This window comes from Ovis canadensis, chromosome 6 (assembly GCF_042477335.2).
Source record: "Ovis canadensis isolate MfBH-ARS-UI-01 breed Bighorn chromosome 6, ARS-UI_OviCan_v2, whole genome shotgun sequence".
Taxonomy (NCBI): domain Eukaryota; kingdom Metazoa; phylum Chordata; class Mammalia; order Artiodactyla; family Bovidae; genus Ovis; species Ovis canadensis.
Genome location: NC_091250.1, coordinates 75,755,328 through 75,778,703, shown reverse-complemented (window position 1 = coordinate 75,778,703; position 23,376 = coordinate 75,755,328). Strand labels below are relative to the sequence as shown.

Sequence of the window (23,376 nt, the reverse complement as noted above, 5' to 3'; positions counted from 1 at the left end):
CTTCTTTATAGTCCAGCTCTCCATACATGACTACTGGAAAAACCAAAGCTGCGACTATACAGACCTTTGTTGGCCAAGTGATGTCTCTGGTTTTTAATATGCTGTCTAGGTTTGCCATAGCTTTTCTTCCAAGGAGCAAGCATCTTTTAACTTCTTGGCTGCCATCACCATCTGCAGTGATTTTGGAGCCCAATAAAATAAAGTCTCTCACTGTTTGCATCATTTCTCCATCTATTTGCCATGAAGTGATGGGACCAGATGCCATGATCTTAGTTTTCTGAATGTTGAGATATAAGCCAGTTTTTTTACCCTCCTCTTTCACCTTCATCAAGAGGCTCTTCAGTTCCTCTCTGCTTTCTACCATTAGGGTGGTGTCCTCCGCCTATCTGGTTAGATACCTACAGGTGATCAATAAGGATGCTCTCTCTCCCCACAGGGTCGCCCAATAACTCCAGTGTACACGGTGGCTCCAAATGTTCAGAGAATTCCCACTGCTGGGATCTACGGAGCCAGTTATGTGCCATTTGCTGCTCCAGCCACAGCCACGATCGCCACACTACAGAAGAACGCAGCGGCCGCGGCTGCCGTGTACGGCGGATACGCAGGCTACATACCTCAGGCCTTCCCCGCCGCTGCTATCCAGGTGCCCATCCACGACGTGTACCAGACCTACTGAGACCCGCCGCCGCCGCCACTGAAGGAACACTTTACTATTTATGAAGAAAGACCGTGTTCGGTTAGCACACACGAAACCTGAATGCGAAGAATGTTATCAAAACCATACTGGAATATTTTATATTACATGAAGTTTTCACTAGTTTTTTAAGACTGTTTTCAATTTAGCAGACCTGTGTTCATACATTTCTAAGAGACTTGCAATGGTTTGTGCCTTAAACACCATCTCTTAAAAATTTGTACGTGGTAGTACATTTGTATAGAGGTTTTTGTTTTTGTATTTTTAAGGATATATTTTCAGTTATGAAGGTTATTTTCTTAACTTCTGCACTCCAGAGATTTCTATTTTGTAGTACCTTCAATAATATATCAAGTATATATTAAAAAAGCACACTTGAGCAGTTAGGGAACTATTTTGAAAAATATATTCAATATTTAAAGATACAAACAATAGTGCTTTAAAAATACTACAGAAAACATTATTTTAAAAGTTATACTGGAAAGTGCAATTATAAAATGAATGAAACCTCTATTTCTGCTGGAATTAAGGGTTGACGGGTGTTAACCATGTGTTATTCACGATGGTTCTGTTCTTTAAACGCTCGACCTCTCCTTAAGCCAATATTGAAAAGACTTGTCACATTTCTGAGTCCAAACACTGGAAGGCGCTGTCACCTGCTGCCATCGTCCTGGGCCCCTACTCAATGTCCATGTGCCTTTGCTCTTAGACGTGTCACCTCCCCCACCCTCCCCCCTCCCCCACCCTCCCCCCCACCCCCACCCCCACCTTCCCCAGACCCACCTTCATGTTTGGCAAGTCAAGGACAAATTAATTACTCTGACAGAGAACATTGATGGCTTTTATACTAATTTTTGTTAGGGTTTTTTGTTTTGTATGGGTTTTTGTTTGGGGAGGGTTGTGGTTTGGTTGGGGAGCTATTTTCAATAGCAGAGTATGTGTAAGCACAAGATTTTCATAGTTTGCATAAGGCATCTTTGCATAGCTATTTAATTGTCCAATATGAAACCTTCACTCCTTTCTTAATGCTTCTATTATATATTTGTTTTGAAGTCTAAGTTTGTAGAGACAGAGAATGTTATTATAGACAAGACCCCAAAGGCTCTTGTTAGCAGACGGCTATGCTTCTAGCTGCCTTATCGTGTTTCATGCACAATGTCTGTGTTGTCAGGGGTATTGGAAATATTGTGTTTATTGAACAGGGCCTCCCTCCCGCTGTTGCTGTGTGTGTGGCAAGTGAACTGACTTGGGGCGTACACAGCCAGGAGGAGGGGGAGAGACCTGTAGGAGTAAAGGATAGTTTGTAAATATCTCCTAATGCTCATTTTTAGTTGTTTTATGTTGCAGAAATTCATGGTATATAGTTGAATGCAAAACGAAACCATTTTATTTCAATGTTATTAAACAGTTTTGTTTTATTAGGAAGTAAATGTATTGTTGCAGTGTTTTGTGCCTGTTTAAAGGCTTTTGTTTAGCAGAGTGAATGTAAAATACAGTAAAATGTTAAGATTGTCATCTACTCTATGAAATACATCAACTTGGAATTTTTTTTTTAAGGTTCTAACAAGGAAGTGAGGTGTGCAATAGATGGCAAGGACATAGTTGTGTTTTTACGTCATATTAGAGATTCCATCAAATGTTTCCACTCACTGAATTTTGCTGATGGCTGAATTCTTATTGTGGATTAATAATAGGATCATGCCCTTAGCAGATGTTTTAGTTCTGTTTTACATTTTAAATTAAGAGATTCCCAGATGCTCTCTTTTCCCTCATCTTAGGGTGGGATGAATTTTTTATATATAAGCAATATTTATTTAACTATTCTATAAGACTATTGAGTGCCTGCAAAGGCCTTTAAACATTCCTAGCCTTCCTTTCCATCATTGTTAAATGACAGAAAGTAATTGTGCAATGTTTCTGATGATGTACCCAGCGAGCTGCATCCAAACTCAAATCCGTTGTAATGAGTAATCCAACAAAATGCAGTTTGCGTTCAGTCCCCATCCCTTGACTTTGTATGAAAGAAGTGCTGTCTTACTCTTCTTCCAGTGAAGGGTTAATTAGCACAGAGGTTCACTGGATGAGACTGACCCAGGGATCTTACTGTATTTTACATGTGCCTGTAAATTATTTGCAAAAATGGAAAAAAAAAAAAAGGAAAAAAATGGTGTCTTAACATGGCAACTACCAAACTACCTTAAAAATAAATGTTGGTGACATAGCCAGTTAAGTATCAGTGAGCCTCCTACCTACCTTTAGGTCTGCCTGTTCCTCTTGTTTCAAAACCATTTCACATATGTACACTACTGAGGTAAGTTTGTAACTTGAAATGTGAACTTTTTTTTAGGGTTAAGAACAAACTATAAAAATGTTTTAAAAAAAAAAAGCTTTCGAGTTCTCTGTTTTCAAACATGCTGGCAGTTTAGTTGTTATCTTTAGTTGCTTTGTATTTGAAAAGCTTTTAAGTTTATTTAGATCTTGCTTCATTTACAATACATTCTTAGGATGTATGCAGTAAATAAAACTTTCTTAAAGCAATTTCAGTACCTTATTTTAAATTGTGTTTTCTTTATACACTTTTTTTTCCCCCCCAAACAAAATTAGAAAAAAGCCCTTATAGCATAGAAGGAATCGACTGTTTCTGGCTGGGGAAAGTCATGTCTTTGATTTGGAATTATTAATGAAGTTGAGGTACATAGTAGAAATTGTGAATTATCAGTGTTTGTTATCAGTGGGTCCAGGTGGTAGAAAGTTGAACACTCAACTACTACTTAGCGTCTGGATTAGAGTAGGATGTGGCAAAGCCTGTTACTGTTCTCAGTGCTGAAGCTTTTTTATGATCCCAAGAGCTTTACACTTAGATATCTACATGGACTCAGTTGATGTGACATTGAGTTGTTCGATGGTCTCATGAAAGTACTGGTGTGACCTGTATGTTGGTCACCTCACTGGAAACCAGAGTTTTCTGTTTCACCTTTTTTGACAGCATGCAGCAAGATTAGCAAGACGCTGCCTTTTTCTCTGTAGATCGTCACTAACTTCAGGTGGGATCCATCAGCAAAGCCAATTAATAATTCAAGGGAAAGTGGTAACTTGTCAGTGGAATTACCTCTAAAAACTGCCCTACGCAGCTTTGCCATTGATTAAGAATTTTACGTAGTTAGTCTTGAGTAGCCTGAGTTATGGGCCTTCCCAACCTACAGTTCTTGGAATTCTAACTTCCTGCTTCCTCTTAAAAGGATAAAGTCTTTTTCACAGACAGGAAAGGCCAGAGAACTTCCCAAAGTGAGAAATCAACGAGATTTGCTGATACTGTCTGGTTCTAGGAGATGAACACAGATGCCCTTTAAGTTGCAGAATCAGAGTTTGATTGCTTTTGTCAGAAAACGAATTAAAAGAATTAATCTTACAGAACATTTCTTACATCTCTACTAAATGCCCCGCTTTGTTCTAGGTGCTGTGGTGAGTACAGCATGAATAAAACCAACAAAACTTTGTACACATTGAGCTTATATTAAAGTGGGAGAACACAGACCCAATAAGCAGGTAAACAGTGTGTTGGGTGGGGATAAATGCTATGATTGTGTGATTCATTAGGCTCTAAGGCTGTTTGGTTTCCGTCACCTCGGGACCTCACAAGCGCTTAGTGAAGTAGGCAGAGCTGATACGTGACTGGCCAGGGTCCCACAGCTGGTAGGAACCAGGGCAGAAATTCAGACTCCAAGTCTCAGCACACTGACCCTGGAAATAGATTTAGTAGTACCAACAGCCTGCTTCACAGCCTACAAAAAGAAAAGCTGATCTCCAAAACTAGTTTCTTTTCTGTTGACTTTTAATGTGTGTTCACATGCAGCCTCTTTCCTCGGGGATAGGAACTGGAGGTAGAATGGCCGAAATGCCTACGTTCAGCTCGGAGGACATAGCACTAGGTGAGCTGCTACAATTGTCTGGTAGATGGAATTCGACTTATGATGCTGCATCAAGGATTATGGACGGGACTAAAAAACTACTGTAAAGGCAACTATACCCTTCTGATTCTTTACTAGACTAGATCCCCAAGTTTTAAATTCCAAAAATATCTGTCAAGACAACATGCATAAGCACTTATTTAGGTGGAAGTAAAGACAGCTAGAATACAAAAGTTCTAATTTTTCTTTCCTAAAGAAGGATAACCTGTGAACAGTCCCAACATTTTACTGGGTGCTGTGACACGGCATGCCCCATGCTGAGTGTATTTTGTCAATTATAGTTGACCTTACTGGCTTACCAGACCCTGTTTTAAGGGCATTAGGGTACTTGACTATTTTAAAGAGATGTATATAGTATATCACATGTTATCTTTATTATAAAGTATTCTGGGGAGAGTTGAGTTTAAAAAAAAAAAAACATGAAATGTGACATTTCGGTGTGGCTGCTTTGGAAAAAATCACATTTGACACAACAACCTTAAAGAAGGAAAAAAAAAAAGCATCTTCAGCTTTAAAAAATAAATTAGTGGTAGGACAACACAGATGTACTCATTTTATCCTTGTCCTGGCACTTCCTTGACACACTCCTCCTCTCTGACCGTTCAAGGTCAAGGGCATGATTAGGCTTAAACACAGAATGAAACTCAGGAGACATGTTTTGCTTCAGTTCCAAGTTCTAAGCTATCAGATTAGACATGGCCTTCCTTCTCCTTCCCCTCATTAGTCTTCCATCTCTAGGTGCCCAGTGTCCCCCAGTGATTGCCCAAACCCTTGGCAAGCACTGTGGCCTGGCGAAACAGGCTGGTCTTGCAGTCTGGATGCCTAGGGGGTGAACCCCCGGCTTTGCTATTTATCAGCCATGTGACCTTGGAAAGGACACCTTGCCTCTCTGAGCACCAGTTTCTTAATTGGTAAAAGATGATAACCTCATAAGGTTACTGTGAAAATCAGATAAGTTAATGAATCATTTAAAAGCCTGGATAAATAAATTTTTAAATAAGCTGGGTACATCATAGACAAGAAAGTTATTTCCTTACTCTTCCTCTTTATGAACTGTAGTGAATGCATTCCACTGTCTTAACTGCATTAAGCCTTTCCATTTTACCCCTTTCTATGCTTTTGTTCACTTATTTATTCAGTAAACACTTGTCAAGTGCCAGCTCTCTACCAGAACGGGATGATGCACTGGAAAGGTGATGATCAACAAAATCAACCCCCCTCTGCCCTCCAGAAGCTCCCAGGCATGATAAGACAGTGATGAAAAGGCTATGAAATGGGAGGGGGCACCCACCCTGGCCTGGGCAAGGGGTTAAGAAGACTTTGGAGAGGAAGTGGCATCTAAGCAAAGAACAACAGGATGAGTTGAGGGGGAGGAGGGAGGGCAGATGAGCAGGAAGAAGAGGAAACAGGAAATGCCCAGGCCCAGAAGAAAACGCAAGTACCTGAACGACGTTCAGTGTGGCAGCCTCAAAAAAGAGGAGGAAGGGTGTGTGGGGACAACCTTTGTCCCCACCAACACTAAACATGGTTGATAGGCCCGTGTTAACTCTGGAAGGAAGAGATTTGGCCCTTATAACAAGGAAGTAGGAAGAACCCTAAATCGTTCCAATTTAGGACTTTGAGTTTCTTTTAGAAAATGGTGGCAACTGCCTTTATCTAAACTGAAGGGCTGAGGGATTGTCTAGCAATCAATAGCATCTGAGCGCTCCCCCTAGTGGCTAACTGCCTCTCTTCAGCCTTCCTGGCACCAGGTGATGCCCACCAACGCTGATTTTTGCCATGGGAGTTTGTAGGGCCAGCCGAGGCTCTGAGAGTTCTCACCCCTTCTTTCTTTAGAGGCAGGTTCCACCCTCTGGGACCTTCCATCCTTCCTGTCTGGAATCACATAGCAGCTGCCAGGATTGGCCAAACTCCCCACTCTCTCTTGGGAAGAGAGAATGCAGCTTTCTTGGGAAAGATGATGGAGGCCCATAGTCCTGCAGATCAATGTGAGGATGGAGGAAAGTCCTAAATAAAATCTCCTAAAGACACACTGGCTTCCTTAGCAGGGTTATATATCCTTTTGACTCCATTCCACGCAATTATACTCACAATCGAAAACACCACCAAACCTTTCATTTGCAAGAAATATGACCTTTTCCGAGCTAATTTTTAGCCACCCTTCTTTCTTGGCTTGTTCTACTTTGTTTGTCAAAAATCTTCATTAATGATTAACCAACCATGAGGCTTAAATAGGCCTTAGTCATTCTGAGGCAGCTAAGACAAGTTGCTGAAGCCCAGTTGTTTCTGAGATGACCTTGCTGGGGGTGCTGGGTCAAGACATTTTGAGCTCATGGTGTCATGATAGCACTGGGCCTTGCCAGTTCCCTCTGCTGGGACTCTTCCTCTCCTTTTTCAGAATTTTTTTTCTAAGAAGTGTTGGCACCAGAGAACAGTATTTCTATCAGCTTCACCAGCTTCACCCCCACCCCAATTCAAATATGTCCATTTGACATTTTCTCAGTCATACCAAATGACATGCAAACTCAGCTTCCCAAAAGGCACCTTCTCTCCTCTTTCCAAATAAGATGCTTTCGTAAGAGGAGAAATTCTGGAAATGTAACTATTTCTAAATGTGCTCTAACACCTATAGAAGGAAGCAGTCTGAGCATGAGACAATAGCAAAAATAACCTATTTTGCATAATTTCCCAACCCCTAAGTACAAATATCTAATTAAACCATTGAGTGCCCAGTCAAGGCCTGCTGTCTGTACTTCTTGTTTTTGTTTGTCAATTTCCTTGTGTTTGTGTGCATGCCTGCTCAGGCACTTCAGTTGAGTCCAACTCTTTGTGACCATGTGGACGGTAGCCTTCCAGGCCCCACTGTCCATGAAATTCTCCAGGCAAGAATGCTGGAGTGGGTTTCCATTTCCTATTCCAGGGGATCTTCCAGACCCAGGGATTGAACCCTCATTACCTGTGTCCCCTGCATTGCAGGCAGATTCTTTACCACTGGGGACTTCCCTAGTCACTCAGATGGTAAAGAAACTGCCTGCATTACAGGCGACCCAGGTTCAATCCCAGGGTCTGTAAGATCCCCTGGAGAAGGAAATAGAAACCCACTCCAGTATTCTTGCCTGGAGAATCCCATGGACGGAGGAGCTGGAGACTACAGTCCATGAGGTCACAAAGAGTTGGACACAACTGAGTGACTAACACTTTCACCTTCTTTACGGCTGAGCCCCTGGGGAAGCCCCTCCTTGCGTTTGGGAATAATGTTAAAGCTTAGACAGTGATCACTGAGCAGGAGATCAAGTAATGGCTGATAGTAACTTACGATATGTCAAGTAGTTTACATGGATTTTAAAAAGCTTTATTAAAAGATAACACAGATGCAATATTATGCAAATATCATATACAGCATGATGAGTTCTCACAAACTGAGCACATCCATGTAACCAGCATCCAGATGAAAAATATGACCAGCATGCCAGAAGCTTCCCTAGGGCCCTTTCCAGTCACACTCCCTCCTCATAAAGAAATCACCACTTTGACTTCTCACAGTATAGAGGTGTTTTGCATGGGTTATTTTTCCATACTTGAGATAGCTACTAGGATTACCCCCATTTTACAGATAAATACCAAGAAGGCAAAGAGAGATTCGATAACTTCACCAAGGCTGCGTGCCTGAGTGCTCAGTTGTTCAGCTGTGTCCAACTCTTTGTGACCCCATGGACTGTAGCACACCAGGCTCCTCTGTCCATGGGTTTATCCTGGCAATAATACTGGAGTGGGTTGCCATTTCCTACTCCAGGGCATCTTCCCGACCCAGGGACTGAACCCACGTCTCCAGCAGCTCCTGCACTGACAGGCCAATTCTTTACCACTAAGCAACCTGGAAAGCCCAACCCCGCAAGACCCCATAGCTGGTAACTGAAAGAGTTGGAATTTGAACATGGATTGTCTAACTCTGACCTGGGGATGGGGTGGGGAAGTATAATTGTAATTCACTCATTTTGTGAGGACCTAAAGTCATTTGTTTCTTCTAGAAATTATACTGGTCTCCTCACAGAGTCACTTGACCACGAAGGTCATTGGAAAAAAGAGATGAAAAATCAGCCCACATGGCAGAACCTGGAATACAAAACCTGGAGTCTCCAGGCGCTGAAGGATTACCTTCCCAAGCCCATTTCCCCTGGGGGCTTCCAAATCTCTCGCCCGTGGACATTCCCATGATCAAACTTCCCTCTCAGAAAGGAAAGTAATGAACTAATTCACACTGAGGTGAGTAATGCATTTTCGCCAAGGACAGATCCCTTGTTCAATAAACTGAAGAACAAAGTTCTAATTTTGGAATGTAAGGCCTTACCCAGTTAAATAAAGTTATTAACTTCAAGGGTCAAGAGGTCCTCCACCTGCTCATGACGTGATAGCAGGCATGTCATCACGAAGGCATCCCAATCGAGGGAGCTTGGGCTAGGAATTCTGAGTTGCTAGGGCCAAAGGTGCCAAAGAATGTTCAACTATGGGACAGTTGCACGCATTTCACATGCTAGTAAGATAATGCTCAAAATCCTTCAAGCTAGACTTCAGCAGTATGTGACCTGAAAACTTCCAGATATACAAGCTGGGTTTAAAAAAGGTAGAGGAACCAGAGGTTAAACTGTCAACATTTGTTGGATTATAGAGAAAGCAAGAGAATTCCAGAAAATGTCTACTTCTTCTTCATTGACTACTCAAAAGCCTTTGACTGTGTGGGTCACAACAAATATGGAAAATTCTTAAAAGGATGGAAATACCAAGCCATCTTACCTGTCTCCTGAGAAACCTACATGTAGGTCAAGAAGGAACACTTAGAACCTTACATGGAAGAACGGACTGATTCAAAATTGGGAAATAAGACAAGGCTGTATATTGTCACCTTGTTTATTTAACTTATATGCAGAGTACATATAAGTACTAATACCACTGTAATGGCAGAAAATGAAGAGGAACTAAAGAGCCTCTTGAGGATAAAAGAGGAGATTGAAAAAACTGGCTTAAAACTCAACATTCAAAAAACTAAGATGATGGCATTCAGTCCCATCACTTCATGGCAAGTAGATGGGGAAAAAGTAGAAGTGGCAGATTTTATATTCTTAGGCTCCAATCACTCCAGACAGTGACTGCAGCCACAAAATTAAAATACACTTGCTCCTTGGAAGAAAATCTATGACAAACCTAGAGAGCATATTAAAAAGCAAAGACATCACTTTGCCAACAAAGATCTGAGTAGTCAAAGCTATTATTTTTCCAGTAATCATGTATGGATATGAGAGTTGAATCATAAAGAAGGCAGAGCACCAAAGAACGGTGGAGCTGAAGAAGACTCCTGAGAGTCCCATGGAGAGCAAGGAGATCAAAGCAGTTAATCCAAAAGGAAATCAACCCTGAATATTCATTGGAAGGACTGATGCTGAAGCTGAAGCTCCAATACTTTGGTCACCTGATGCAAAGAGCTGACTCACTGGAAAAGATCCTGATTATGGGAAAGATTGAGGACAGGAGGAAAAGAGGATGACAGAGGATGAGATGGTTGGATGGCATCACTGACTCAATGGACATAAGTTTGAGCAAATTCTGGAAGGCAGTAAAGGACAGGGAAGCCTGGCGTGCTGCAGTTCACGGGATCGCAAAGAGTGGGACATGACTTAGTGACTGAACAACACAGGGACCAAATAATTAGACTCCTGGAGAATTAATTGAACAAGGCTAAGAGCAGTGTCCTAGATATGAGAGGAACTGAATAAAATTCCAGAAAGTCACTCTAGTTAAGGAACTTCCTTTACCTTAAAACACTGCTCATAATTTTAGCTTATTTTTGAGTAGCATTCACAGTCCACAGAAGACTTTCTTCAGCCACATGTCACCTAAGCCTCATGAGAATCTGTAAGATAGTTACAGGTGACATTCTTCTTTCTCTCCTCCCCCTCATTCATCCATTTGTTTATTAAGAAATGTTTTTGAGCATCTACTGTGCCAGACTTTGTGGTGGAACCTAAAAGCACAATGGTGAGCATTCTCTCCATTTTATCAAGGAAGAAATTGAGGCTTAGAGAGGATAAATGACTTGCCCAAGGTCATATCAACACTCTAAATTAAATAATGTGGTGCAAATGTTTACCCTGCACCAAAGACTTTAAATGCAGTGTCTCATTAAATCCTTACAACAACTTTATGAGGCAGTTATGTTATCTCCCATTTTACAAATGAAGTAACTAAAGGTCAGAGAGTTTACATGACTGCCTGAGCTCTCACAGCTGTGTAGGTAGAAGAGCCAGCATTTGGATCCTTGTTGGTCTGACTCCAGAAATGAGAGCTTAAGTATTACCTTGTAGACTCAACTGCTGATGATGTCACTGGCCCATCTGGGCCCTAAATAGAACTCATGAGAGTTTTGACTCCATTGTGAACAATAGGATTAGAGCTCTTCGGTTCTGTGAGAGGCTGTACAATGACTTAGTTGGCTCGATGTAGTCCTGCCTCTTAGGTTAAACAGACATTTCTGTGCATCTCTTACAGAACAGCCTTTTCACTCAAATGTTAAAAATATCCATTCAAACAGAACTAGAAATAAAGTCCTTGAAATCCAAAGTTTTAAAAAAACATGCCGCAAATTAGTAAGAACATACTGTATATATAGCACAGGAGAACGCTCTACTCCATACTCTAGAATGGCTTATATGAGAAAAGAATGGGATATATCCCCTCTAAAAAGAGGGGATGTATATGTATACGTGTATATATGTATATGTATAACCGATTCACTTTGCTATACACGTCAAACTAACACAATATTGTCAATCAACTATACGCCAATAAAATTTTTTTTTTAAGAATAGAAAACATGCCACAATAGCTTAATGCCCTAATTTAAACACTCTATCCTGAATCGAGCTGGACCTGGGACATACCAAGCTTGAGATGCCTGTAGAGAACTCAGACAAAGTTCAGAAGGTATCTGGATATATGAAAATGGGCTAAAACTATGAGTTTATAAAGTATGATACTTTATAACAATACTTCATTCAGAAATCTTGAATGGATGTCTTTTTCATTTACCTTTAATCAGGTGTTTTGGGACTCTTGATGGGATCAGTGTGATGCAGTGCTTCAGGGAGGGGAGAGTAGGATGTCAGGCAGGTGTCCAAGTCATCGCTCAGCTTTGACTCTCCATTTCCTTTCTGTCCATAGTGAGACAATAGTTTTGAAAAGCTGTAACAAAAGATGAGCAAAATTTCTGAACTGTGGCAGCTCCCTTTTCAAAGATCCAATCCCATCAAGTCAGACCATTGAGCATTGTCAAGAGTGCTCAGCTGCCAGCACCTGGGTAACAACCAATGTTCACTCTGATCAGCATCCATTCTGTTTGGTGGGTTCTGTGTCATGTCAACTGGAAAGGAGAAAAGGGGAAGCTAAGTTTAGGAGAAAGGACAGGAGGTCAGTGGCAAATGTCCCACTCCAGAGTGAAAAACAAACCAGGCAATTATTTTAAAAATATTTTTGTACAGAGGAGCAAGAAGAGATACTGCAAAATCAAGTGGGACCCCAGACTTTTCAAAGAGAGTCATAGAACACTGCAGCCAGTGCAGACCCCTATCACATCCCACACGGCAGGGAGAGGCAGAATGGTGTGTCGGAGGCGGGACTGGATGACATACCTGCATTCGTGCTGCTAGCTCTGGGTTCTCCACTGTCTCACTGTGACGTGTTCCCACATCTTCCCACCACCCCACTGCCGGCATGTTCCACTTGTCCGGCAGAGAAGGAAATGAAACCAGGGTTACCCACAGAAAACATTGCGGAGGCAGGGCTTTGGCAGAGGGCGTGACTGCAACTCCAAGGGTCTGCAGGTCCAGCACCATCAAATGCTCTCATGAGCTAGATAGAGCTCAACTCCCTGTGCATGGCTAAGAAAACCAGGCCTTTCATTGACTGGCACCAGGACTAAACACTCAGAGATCAGATTAAATCACCACACTGCATCAGAAACCACGCCTTGGCCAGCAGGAAGATCCAAAACTTCCTACCTCTTGCAATGACATTATATGAGCTTCTTTAAACACAGAGGCATTTTGAAGGAAAAAGAGCAAGAGGGGAAAAAGAGTTCAGGCAGGGAGATGAACTTTAAATTAACTGAATATGTACTTAAAAGAGACTTTTAATGGCAAAGAGATTATTGTAAACCAAAAGAGCCCAAGATGCCTTTAATTGCTAGACCAAGTATTTTTTAAAAGTTGATTTCACTGTACTTGATTTACAGAGTTGTGTTTAATTTCCACTGTACAGCAAAGGGATGCAGTTTATATATATATATATGTGTGTGTTATTTTTCATATTCTTTTCCATTATGTTTTATCACAGGATATTGAGTATAGTTCCTTGTGTTATATATAATAGTTTGCATCTGCTAATCCCAAATTCCCAATCCAGCCCTTCCCCACCCCCTTCCCCTTTGCAACGACAAGTCTGTTCTCTCTGTGAGTCTGTTTGTTTCATGGATAAATTCATTTGTAAGGCTAAGTATCACTGTTATTCTGGCTCCCCAAGAAAACAAACTGCAACCTGTTATGTAAAACAAAGAAACCCTATTTCTTTTCTACATCTGAATGTGTATTACCAATGAGGAAGTGTCATCACTTCTCCTGATGCTTCCCTTCATGGATAGTGAGTTCAGTGAATATAACACCTGGCCTCTCTCTGCCTCTGTTTTCTTTGCGCTTCTGGAGCAGTAGTTTCACCTCTGATTGATAACTTTGGAAATGATTGGGCTTTAGTGGCTATGCAATTTCCTCTTTCTCTTGAAAGGGAGCCTAACAGTAGACAAGCTTCCCTCTGTTCTTTCCTCTCCGAAATCCTCCCAGATCCATTGTTGCCTGGGAGGATTGCTTACCAGACTGGGTAAACCTGCTGAATTTGAGGGCTCAGTTAGTAGGCCCATTTGGCTTTTATGCTAAGCTAAGATCCCCAATGTCCTCCAGTCTCCTCCACCAGTAATAAACATGACATTTTCATCTCATTTTAAAAACAGATGGTAAAAGTAACATAATATAATATTCATCAATTCTTTTAAAGTAGACGATTCAGTGGCTTTTATTACCTTCACAATGTTGGATAACTGTCATCACTATATAATTCCAGAGCATTTTCATCACTGCCCCCGCCCCCTGCAAAAGAAACCCTTAGCCAGTAAGAAGTCACTCTCCATACCCTCTCACTCCAGTCCCTGGCAATCACTGATCTGCCTTCAGTCTCTACAGAATTGCCTATTCTGCTCATTTCCTATAAATAGAATCAAATAATATGTGGCTGTTTATGACTGGCATTTTTTCTCTTTAGCTTCTTTCCAAAATTCACCCATGCTATCTCACGTATCAGTACTTCATTTCTTTTTATGCCATTGTTTGGACATATCACATTTATTTATCCATTCAGCATCTGATGAACACTTGTGCAGTTTCTAGTGTTTTGGGTATTATGAATAATTCTGCCAGGAATATTCATGTACAAGTTTTTGTTTGAACACTTGTATTTATTTCTTTGGGGTTTGTACCTACCTGGGAGTGGAATTGCTAGGTCATATGACAATTCCATTATTCTATGTTTAACTTTTAAGGAACTGCCAAACTGTTTTGAATGGCAGTGACGCATTTTACATTCCCATCAGCACTGTATGTGGGTTCTAATTTCTCCATATTATTGCCAATACAGGGCTTTTTTCCCTTTTTTCCCCTTTTCTCTCTCTCTTTTTTTTTAAATTATAGCCATCCTACGGTACTCTCACCTGGCAAATCCCATGGACAGAGGAGCCTGGTAGGCTGTAGTCCATGGGGTCGCTAGGAGTCGGACACGACTGAGCAACTTCACTTTCACTTTTCACTTTCATGCATTGAAGGAAATGGCAACCCACTCCAGTATTCTTGGCTGGAGGATCCCAGGGACGGGGGAGCCTGGTGGGCTGCCATCTATGGGGTCGCACAGAGTCGGACACGACTGAAGCCACTTAGCAGCAGCAGCAGCAGCAGTGGGTATAAAGAGGTATATGTTGTGGTTTTGATTTGCATTTTCCTAGTGACTGCTGTGTGCTTGCTAAGTAGCTTCAGTTGTGTCTGACTCTGTGAACCTATAGACTGCAGCCCACCAGATCTCTCTGTCCATGGGATTGATTCTCCAGGCAAGAATACTGGAGTGGGTCGCCACGCCCTCCTCCAGGGAAATTCCCGACCCAGGAATCAAACCTGCGTCTCCTATCTCCTGCACTGGCAGGTGGGTTCTTTACCACTAGCCGCCACCTGGGAAGCCCCTCCCTAATGACTAGCGATGTTAATAACGTTTTTGCGTGCTTATTGGCCACTCATATGTATATATTCTTTGGAGAAACCTTTATTTGAGTCTTTTACCCATTTTTAATTGGGTTGCTTTTTTGGTTTTGAGTTATAAAAGTTCTTTATGTATTCTGGATACCAGACCCATATCAGATACATGATTTGAAAATAGTTACTCCCATCATATGGGTTACCTTTTCATAGTCTTTTTTTAGATAATCCAAAAAAATTGGGGGCCACACCACGTGGCCTGCAGGATCTCAGTTTCCTGACCTGAGGTTGAACCCAGGCCTCGGCAGTGAAAGCACCAAATCCTAACCACTAGATCACCAGGGAACTCCCATCCTTTTCATATTCTTGACAAAGACTATTCTTGACGTTTGGTGTCAAAGTTTTACCTTTGATGAAGCCCAGTTTATGTTTTTTTTCTTTTGTGCTTGTGCTTTTAGTGTCATATCTAAGAATTCACTGCCAAACCTAAAGTCATGAAGATTTTACCCCATTTTTTTCCTGTGTTTTCTAGTTTGGCTGTTACCTCTTTGATCCATGTTGTGTTAGTTTATGCCTGTGGTGTGAGGTAGGGGTCCAACTTCACTCTTTGGGTATTTTGTTGTCCCACTACCATTTACTGGAAAAACTATTATGTCCCTATTGAATTGTCTTGGCACCCTTGTCAAAAGTCAATTCACTGAAGAGGTATGGGTTTGTTTCTAAACTCTCAGTTCTGTTTTGTTGATCTATAGCTACCCTTATGTCAGCATCAGTCTTAACTACCTTAGTCTTGTAGTAAGTTTTGAAATTGGACAGTGAATCTGCACTACTTTTTCAAGAATGTTTTGATTATTTGGGATCCCTTGAATTCCATATGAATATTCAGGTCAGCTTTTTCACTTTTGCCCTCCCCCACCAAAACTTTGCAAGGACAATTCCACTGGATAGATCGCTTTGCAGAGTATTGCCAAATTAACAAAATTAAGGCTCCCAGTTCATGAACACAGACTGTGCTTCCATTTACTTAAGTCTTCTTTAATATATTTCAGCAATGTTTCATTGTTTTCAGAATACAAATCTTGGTTAAATTTATTCATAAGTAGTTCATTCTTTTTGATGCTATGTAAATGGAATTATTTCCTTTTTATTGTTAATGTGTTGAAATATAATTGATTTTTTGTAGGTTTTCAGTATTTTTTTATTGAAGTATAGTTGATTTACAATATTATATTAGCTTCAAGTGTACAGCATAACGATTTGGTATTTTTACAGTTTATACTCCATTAAAATTTCAGTTCAGTTCAGTCGCTCAGTCGTGTCTGACTCTTTGTGACCCCATGAATTGCAGCACGCCAGGCCTCCCTGTCCATCACCAACTCCCAGAGTTTACTCAGACTCACGTCCATCGAGTCAGTGATGCCATCCAGCCATCTCATCCTCTGTCGTCCTCTTCTCCTCCTGCCCCCAATCCCTCCCAGCATCAGAGTCTTTTCCAATGAGTCAACTCTTCGAATGAGGTGGCCAAAGTCCTGGAGTTTCAGTTTTAGCATCATTCCTTCCAAAGAAATCCCAGGGCTGATCTCCTTCAGAATGGACTGGTTGGATCTCCTTGCAGTCCAAGGGACTCTCAAGAGTCTTCTCCAACACCACAGTTCCAAAGCATCAATTCTTTGGTGCTCAGCCTTCTTCACAGTCCAACTCTCACATCCATATATGACCACAGGAAAAACCATAGCCTTGACTAGACGGACCTTAGTCGGCAAAGTAACGTCTCTGCTTTTGAATATGCTGTCTAGGTTGGTCATAACTTTCCTTCCAAGGAGTAAGCGTCTTTTAATTTCATGGCTCCATTAAAAGTTACTACAAGATAATGGCTATAATTTCCTGTGCAATACAACATATCCTTGTTCCTTATTATTAGCATCTGTTTTAACTCCTTGTTTAATTTCTTAGTTCATTTAGAACATGGAAGAGAAAAGGTTCTATTTATTGGGATTGTTCAGAAACCAACACTTGATATATATGAATTTGGTAGCCGAGGACACAGAATGAAGATCAGATAGAGTATACACATTGACAAAGGAGGGATCAAGAACGGGACTTTGGTGAATATCAATGATTAGGGGGCAGATAGGAGAACAGTCCTTCATGTAGGGGTCTGGCTTCATAGAAATGACTTCTTGGACCAGAGAAGTTTCTTTCTCAAGCCAGAGAAAAGGCTTGACAAAGATCTTTCATCACTTATTGCTACATTATATGTAGAAGTCCACCACAAAGCTTAAAGCCTTGAAATGACAGCTAGTTGAGCTTTGCTTTTCCTTATTTCAGTTCCTGGGTTTCCACATGGTATTTGACAAAATAGTTTTGCCCAATATAAAATAAGTCTGGAGAATACTAAATTAGATTTATATGTTCTTTTAACCCCACGATATAAAGGTTTGTTGTCTGTGATGAGGAGGTAATGAGCTAGAGCACTGGCTTGCTAGTAAATGTGTAACAACTGGCTCTCTAGAAAGAAAAAGCCCCGAGCCTTTGCCAGTTTCGATGGTATGAATAATCCCACCATGGTTGATTTCAAGATACCAAGGTGCTATCACCAAACACCTGCTTAGGAAGAGAGTGCAATAGTCCAGCGTTATTTAGCATTTCCACCGTATGGATAAAACAGGCTTGAATAACAGAACAGCATAGATAATAGTGGTCAGTTTTTATTATTTGTTACCTTTGTTTTTGCTATAATTTATTTTCTTATAAGTTATAGAATTTCTTGTTTCAATAATGGCTGTGTTTAACAGTTGGCTCCCACAAATTCCTGAAAGTCAAATAATCAGCTCTCACGGGCTAGTACAAATCACTTCAACCTGAGCTACAGGAGTACTTTGAGCTGACAGAGCTGTGCCCTTGCACAGACACAGAGCATGCAATGAGGTCACGTGGACCTCTCTCAGACTTCCTCCTTATAATAACTTGGTAAGTCACTATATCTCAGTTTCTTCACCAGTAAAATGGGATGATGGTGTGGGACAGGGAGGCCTGGAATGCTGCAGTCCATGTGGTCACAAAGAGTTGGACACGACTGAGAGACTAAGCATACACACACACACACACACACACACACACACAAGGTATAGCATTTGTGTGAGGACACAAATACAAATAAGTGTCATTCACTATGTACTTGACATGGGCAGAGCCTTGGAAATCTTGCCCCCTGGAGTTTGGAAGGAGGGAACCAGAGTATCAGGCTCACGGCAACCCTAGAAATTGGGAAATCAGATTGTGATCATATGTCCCTCCTACAAAGCCTTCCTGGCTCCCCAAATATATTCCCAACAGACTGCTCAGAAACTTAATTGTTCTACCCTTTAAATTTCAGATGTGTTGCCTAAAAGGAAGGAGGCTTTGCCCTGAGCACAGGGATCAGGGATCAGCCAGCCTCGGGCAGGCAGAGAGCAGGATCCCAGAGAGTTGTCACCTGGGGCAGGTATGTTGCTGTGGGGCAAAGCTCCTGGCCTGGAGGAGGGCTTCGCATGGGGCTGTTGGGACATGAAGGAAGGAAAGACACCTCTCAGTGGTGAGAGGGAAGGGTCAAGAAGAGGCACACACCAGTTCTGCCCTACCTCCCAGACCTGCACTGAGACTCTGATTTCATGCCACCTCATGAGAAAGCTAACATCCTCTTTGCTTTTCTGTGTCTTCAGCAGCAAATGCCAGGTATACACTTCATCCGGAAGTAAATGCACAGCTGCTGGCACTTGATCTCGTTTGTCAACATTTCGCAGCCTCTTTGGAGAGGCCTGAGGAAAGATGAACTGAGGTATAATCCTTTCACCCTGGGAAGGCCAGGTTTTTTTTTTTTGCACCCTGGTATATAGTGTTCACTTATGAAACCACAATATTAACCTGTCCACCATATCTTAGGTATGGAAAACCCAGCATTCTGGCAATTCCACCAAAACAGGGTCTTACTTCAGAGAGCAGTAGCCAAGTATGTGTTGGGAACCTGGCTTTGTGCTCAACTGGGAGTCCCCAGGCAAGGCACTTGGCTGCTCTTGGCTTCTGTATCCTTTCTGTAAATCAGAGATAATAGTACCTACCTTGGAAAGTTGTTTTAGGGAGACCTAAAAGCTATGGTTTTTCCAGTGGTCATGTATGGATGTGAAAGTTGGACTGCGAAGAAAGCTGAGTGTCGAAGAATTGATGCTTTTGAACTGTGGTGTTAGAGAAAACTCTTGAGAGTCCCTTGGACTGCAAGGAGATCCAACCAGTCCATCCTAAAGGAGATCAGTCCATCCTAAAGGAGATCAGTCCTGGGTGTTCTTTGGAAGGACTGACGCTGAAGCTGAAATTCCAATACTTTGGCCACCTCATGCGAAGAGTTGACTCATTGGAAAAGACTCTGATGCTGGGAGGGATTGGGGGCAGGAGGAGAAGGGGACGACAGAGGATAAGACAGCTGGATGGCATCGCCAACTCGATGGATGTGAGTTTGAGTGAACTCCGGGATTTGGTGATGGACAGGGAGGCTTGGCGTGCTGCGATTCATGGGGTCGCAAAGAGTCAGAGAACTGAATATGAGTAAAATGCTAATGTAGTAGGTGCTTAATAAATGGGAGCAGCTGGTGGTGTTACTACTGCCCATGTGACCTTGGCAAGGTTATTTCTTCTTTCTGGGTCTTAGTTTTTTTATCTGTGTCTTGTGGACCAGATGACCTGGGAGGCACCTCTGATTCTAGCATTTTGTTATTCCATGACGAACAAGATTCTTTGCCTCAACTCTGGCCCTGCTTATCTAAAGGAAGAGATCAGACCATTTGCTATTGCAATGCTCATATAGCAAAGACCTTTGACAGCCCAGAAGGCTTGTTCATCCATCCCCTTGAAAGGAGTTCCAAGGCTCTGGTGCAAGGAGAAAACTGGGGTGTTTCTCTAATCACAGGATTAGAAGAGGGTGCAAGGTGCCCGGCAGGAGGACCTGGGTGTATTGAAAACAGTTGTCCTTGAAATGCTGCCTGGTTGCTGTCATTCAGTCACTCAATCGTGTCTGACTCTTTGTGACCCCATGGCCTACAGCACACCAGGCTTCCCTGTCCTTCGCCATCTCCAGGAGTTTGCTCCAACTCAAGTCCATTGTGTCAGTGATGCCATCCAACCATCTTGTCCTCTCTTGTCCCCTCCTCCTCCTGCCTTCGGTCTTTCCCAGCTTAGAGAAGGAAACAAACGTGCTCTTGGGCCAAAGTCAAAACAGACATGTCAGCATTTTCTCAGGACCATCTCCTGTATTCTACCCCCCAAATAAGTGGTGGCTGAGCGGGAAAGACAGTTCTCCATTTTCAGAAAAAATTCCCCTCTGGACTCCAGTTGAATGGGAGAAAGTCTTTTCGTTTTGAATAAGACCCTGTGAATGATTATCAGAGAGAGTTGGGTAGATGAAGTCAAAGTTTATACTCTGGGCTGGAGGGAACAGAAAGACAGATTGAAGGCAGGTGGCGCCCTATTGATGCTCTTAGTCCTGCCTGGTGTTTCAAGTCATCCTAATATAGCTCAGAGGTTAAAGTGTCTGCCCGCAATGTGGGTGACCTGGGTTTGATCCCTAGGTTGGGAAGATTCTCCTGGAGAAGGAAATGGCAACCCACTCTGGTATTCTTGCCTGGAGAATCCCATGGAAAGAGGAACCTGGTGGGCTACAGTCCACGGGGTCGCAAAGAGTCGGACACGACTGAGCGACTTCACTTTCACTTTTCACTAATGTCCTTAGCTCAGACACAGAATGTGACAAGAATCGAGTACCTTGGACACAGTAGAGGGCAAGACTTCTTTCCCTCAGCCTCGGATCCCTAGGGCAGGATGCTGAGGGCTTCAGGCTGACTTATTCCCAGAATATCTTGGGTCAACCCCATTTCCATAACAAAAAACAGAAAAGGGGGAAAAAAAGCCTCTGACTATGTACAGGGTGCATTTTCTACAAATGGCTTTCTCAGAGCCTCATTTGTAGCCTCTTTCTCAGAGCTGTGTTTTCTCAGAGCCTCATATCTAGGAGGGGCCCCCTGATTTCCATGAGTGATTTCCAGATGTCGGTTAAGGAGCTGGTTTCCAGCTGGTTGGAAGCATTGCTCATTAAGAAAACTCACAAGATCCCAGGCCTTTAGATGACAAGTCAACAGGTTTCTGTCACCCTCCCAGCTGGAAGATTTCTGCTAAATGACAAACTTCCTGAAGTTTTTCGCTACACATCTTGTACTGTGATCAACGTTCAAGATTACATTTCAGTTTTTTATACTGTCTCTCTTTGTGTGCTACTAATTCCATGCCTCCCCATCAGTATAAAGGAAGCATCTGTCACAGAAAAATGGCTCAAATGGGCAAGAAGCACACCCAGCTGCCATCCTCGTGTGCCTCTGGCACTCTATCTCCTGCCTGCACTCAAAAGAGTGAGAGATGCAAGGACCCTCAGATTGTATGTTCTCAGTTAATACCATCGCTGATCCATCATGCCCTGGATGCACTTTTATGCTAAATAATGGGAATATACTTAGCAATATCCTCAGAACTCTGCAACTGTAAAAAATGTGCCAGTAATGGACTCCAGGTGGGGCTCTCTTAAACCATGGGACACTCATGCACAATTCTGTTATCCAGGTAAAAACAAAGAAAGATGAGTATATTCATTTGCTAGGGCTGCCATAACAAAAGACCACCGACCGAGTGGCTAAACCAACAGAATTTATTTCTCACGGTTCTGGAGGCTGGAAGCTGATGATCACTGTGTTGGCAGGATTCTGCTAAGGGCTCTCTCCTTGGCTTGCAGACGGCTGCCTTCTCACTCACTGTGTCCTCACATAGTCTTTCTGCTCTACGTGTGCATCCCTGGTGTTTCTTCAGTTCAGTTCAGTTCAGTCGCTCAGTTGTGTCCGACTCTTTGCAACCCCGTGGACTGCAGCACGCCCGGCCTCCCTGTCCGTCACCAACTCCCAGAGTTCATTCCAACTCACGTCCATCGAGTCAGTGATGCCATCCAGCCATCTCATCCTCTGTCGTCCCCTTCTCCTCCTGCCCCCAATCCCTCCCAGCATCAGAGTCTTTTCCGTGTTTCTTAGTGTGTCGTAATTTTGCCTTCTTATAAGGACACCAGTCAGATCAGCTTAGAGTCCTCCCTAACGCCTCACATTAACTTAATTACCTCTTTAGGGCCCTCTCTCCAAATGAAGTCACAGTCTTACAAACTAGGGGCTAGGACTTCAACATATGTATTTGTGGGGACACATTTCAGCTCATAACAGTAAACTTCCCTACTTTCTGTTGTCACTGATGTTAATGAGGAGGAAAAGAAGAACATACTTTATAATTTCAGAGGATATAAACACTCAGGAACTTTCCAGAGGTTAGCCATCAGGACTAAGAAAGTATTAAGAAATGAAATCACTGGCATGAAATAGAAAAAGCTGATTTTCTTCCACTGAAATATTGGATAATAGACTTAAATAAAATTATTGCAAATGGTGACTGCAGCCATGAAATTAAAAGATGCTTGCTCCTTGAAAGAAAAGCTATGACCAACCTAGACAGGATATTAAAAAAGCAGAGACATTACTTTACCAACAAAAGTTCATCTAGTCAAAGCTATGGTTTTTCCAGTAGTCATGTATGGGTATGAGAGTTGGACTATAAAGAAAGCTGAGCACCAAAGAATTGATGCTTTTGAACTGTAGTGTTGGAGAAGACTCTTGAGAGTCCCTTGGACTGCAAGGTGATCCAACCAGCCCATTCTGAAGAAAATCAGTTCTGAATATTCATTGGAAGGACTGATGTTGAAGCTGAAACTCCAATACTTTGGCCACCTGATGTGAAGAACTGACTCATTGGAAGAGACCCTGATGCTGGGAAAGATTGAAGGCAGGAGAAGGGGATGACAGAGGATGAGATGGTTGGATGGCATCACCGATGCAATGGACATGAGTTTGAGTAGGCTCCAGGAGTTTATGATGGACAGGGAGGCCTGGTGTGCTGCAGTCCATGGGGTCACAAAGAGTCGGAAATGACCCAGCAACTGAACTGAGACTTAAATATCTTCATCATACAACTTGGATGTGCAAAGAAAGTGTTTCTTTCATATTCTCATCTTATTTGTTGCTACTTGCTAGGTAAAGAGGAGAAAGACAACTGAATGCCCAAACCAACTTAAACCTTAGTCAGTTGAATGTTATTCAATTGGTCCCTTTTGGGTTCTGGCAATGATGCTGGGAAGAAGGCACCTTGAATTTATGCAGGTTCTTAGTAGGTGTTTGGCCCCATTACTGGTGTCTGCAACTGGCATAGCTCTTGGTCTACCCCTCCACCCACCCTGCCACCCACATGTCCCCTGGCACCTTGCTTCATCTAA

The 23,376-nt window shown here is 42.3% G+C and overlaps 1 protein-coding gene across 25 annotated transcripts in view; it reads left to right on the top strand.

Annotated features, from left to right (window-relative positions):
- Positions 1-3,232, top strand: part of RBM47 (RNA binding motif protein 47) — a 169,718-nt gene extending 166,486 nt beyond the window's left edge. For all 25 annotated transcript variants that reach the window (XM_069593961.1, XM_069593947.1, XM_069593954.1 and 22 more), the window contains one exon: positions 437-3,232. In XM_069593961.1, coding sequence (XP_069450062.1) covers positions 437-676 — 240 coding nt within the window. In that variant the 3' untranslated portion in view covers positions 677-3,232. The remainder of the gene's footprint in view (positions 1-436) is intronic.
- Positions 3,233-23,376: the final 20,144 nt, after the last annotated feature.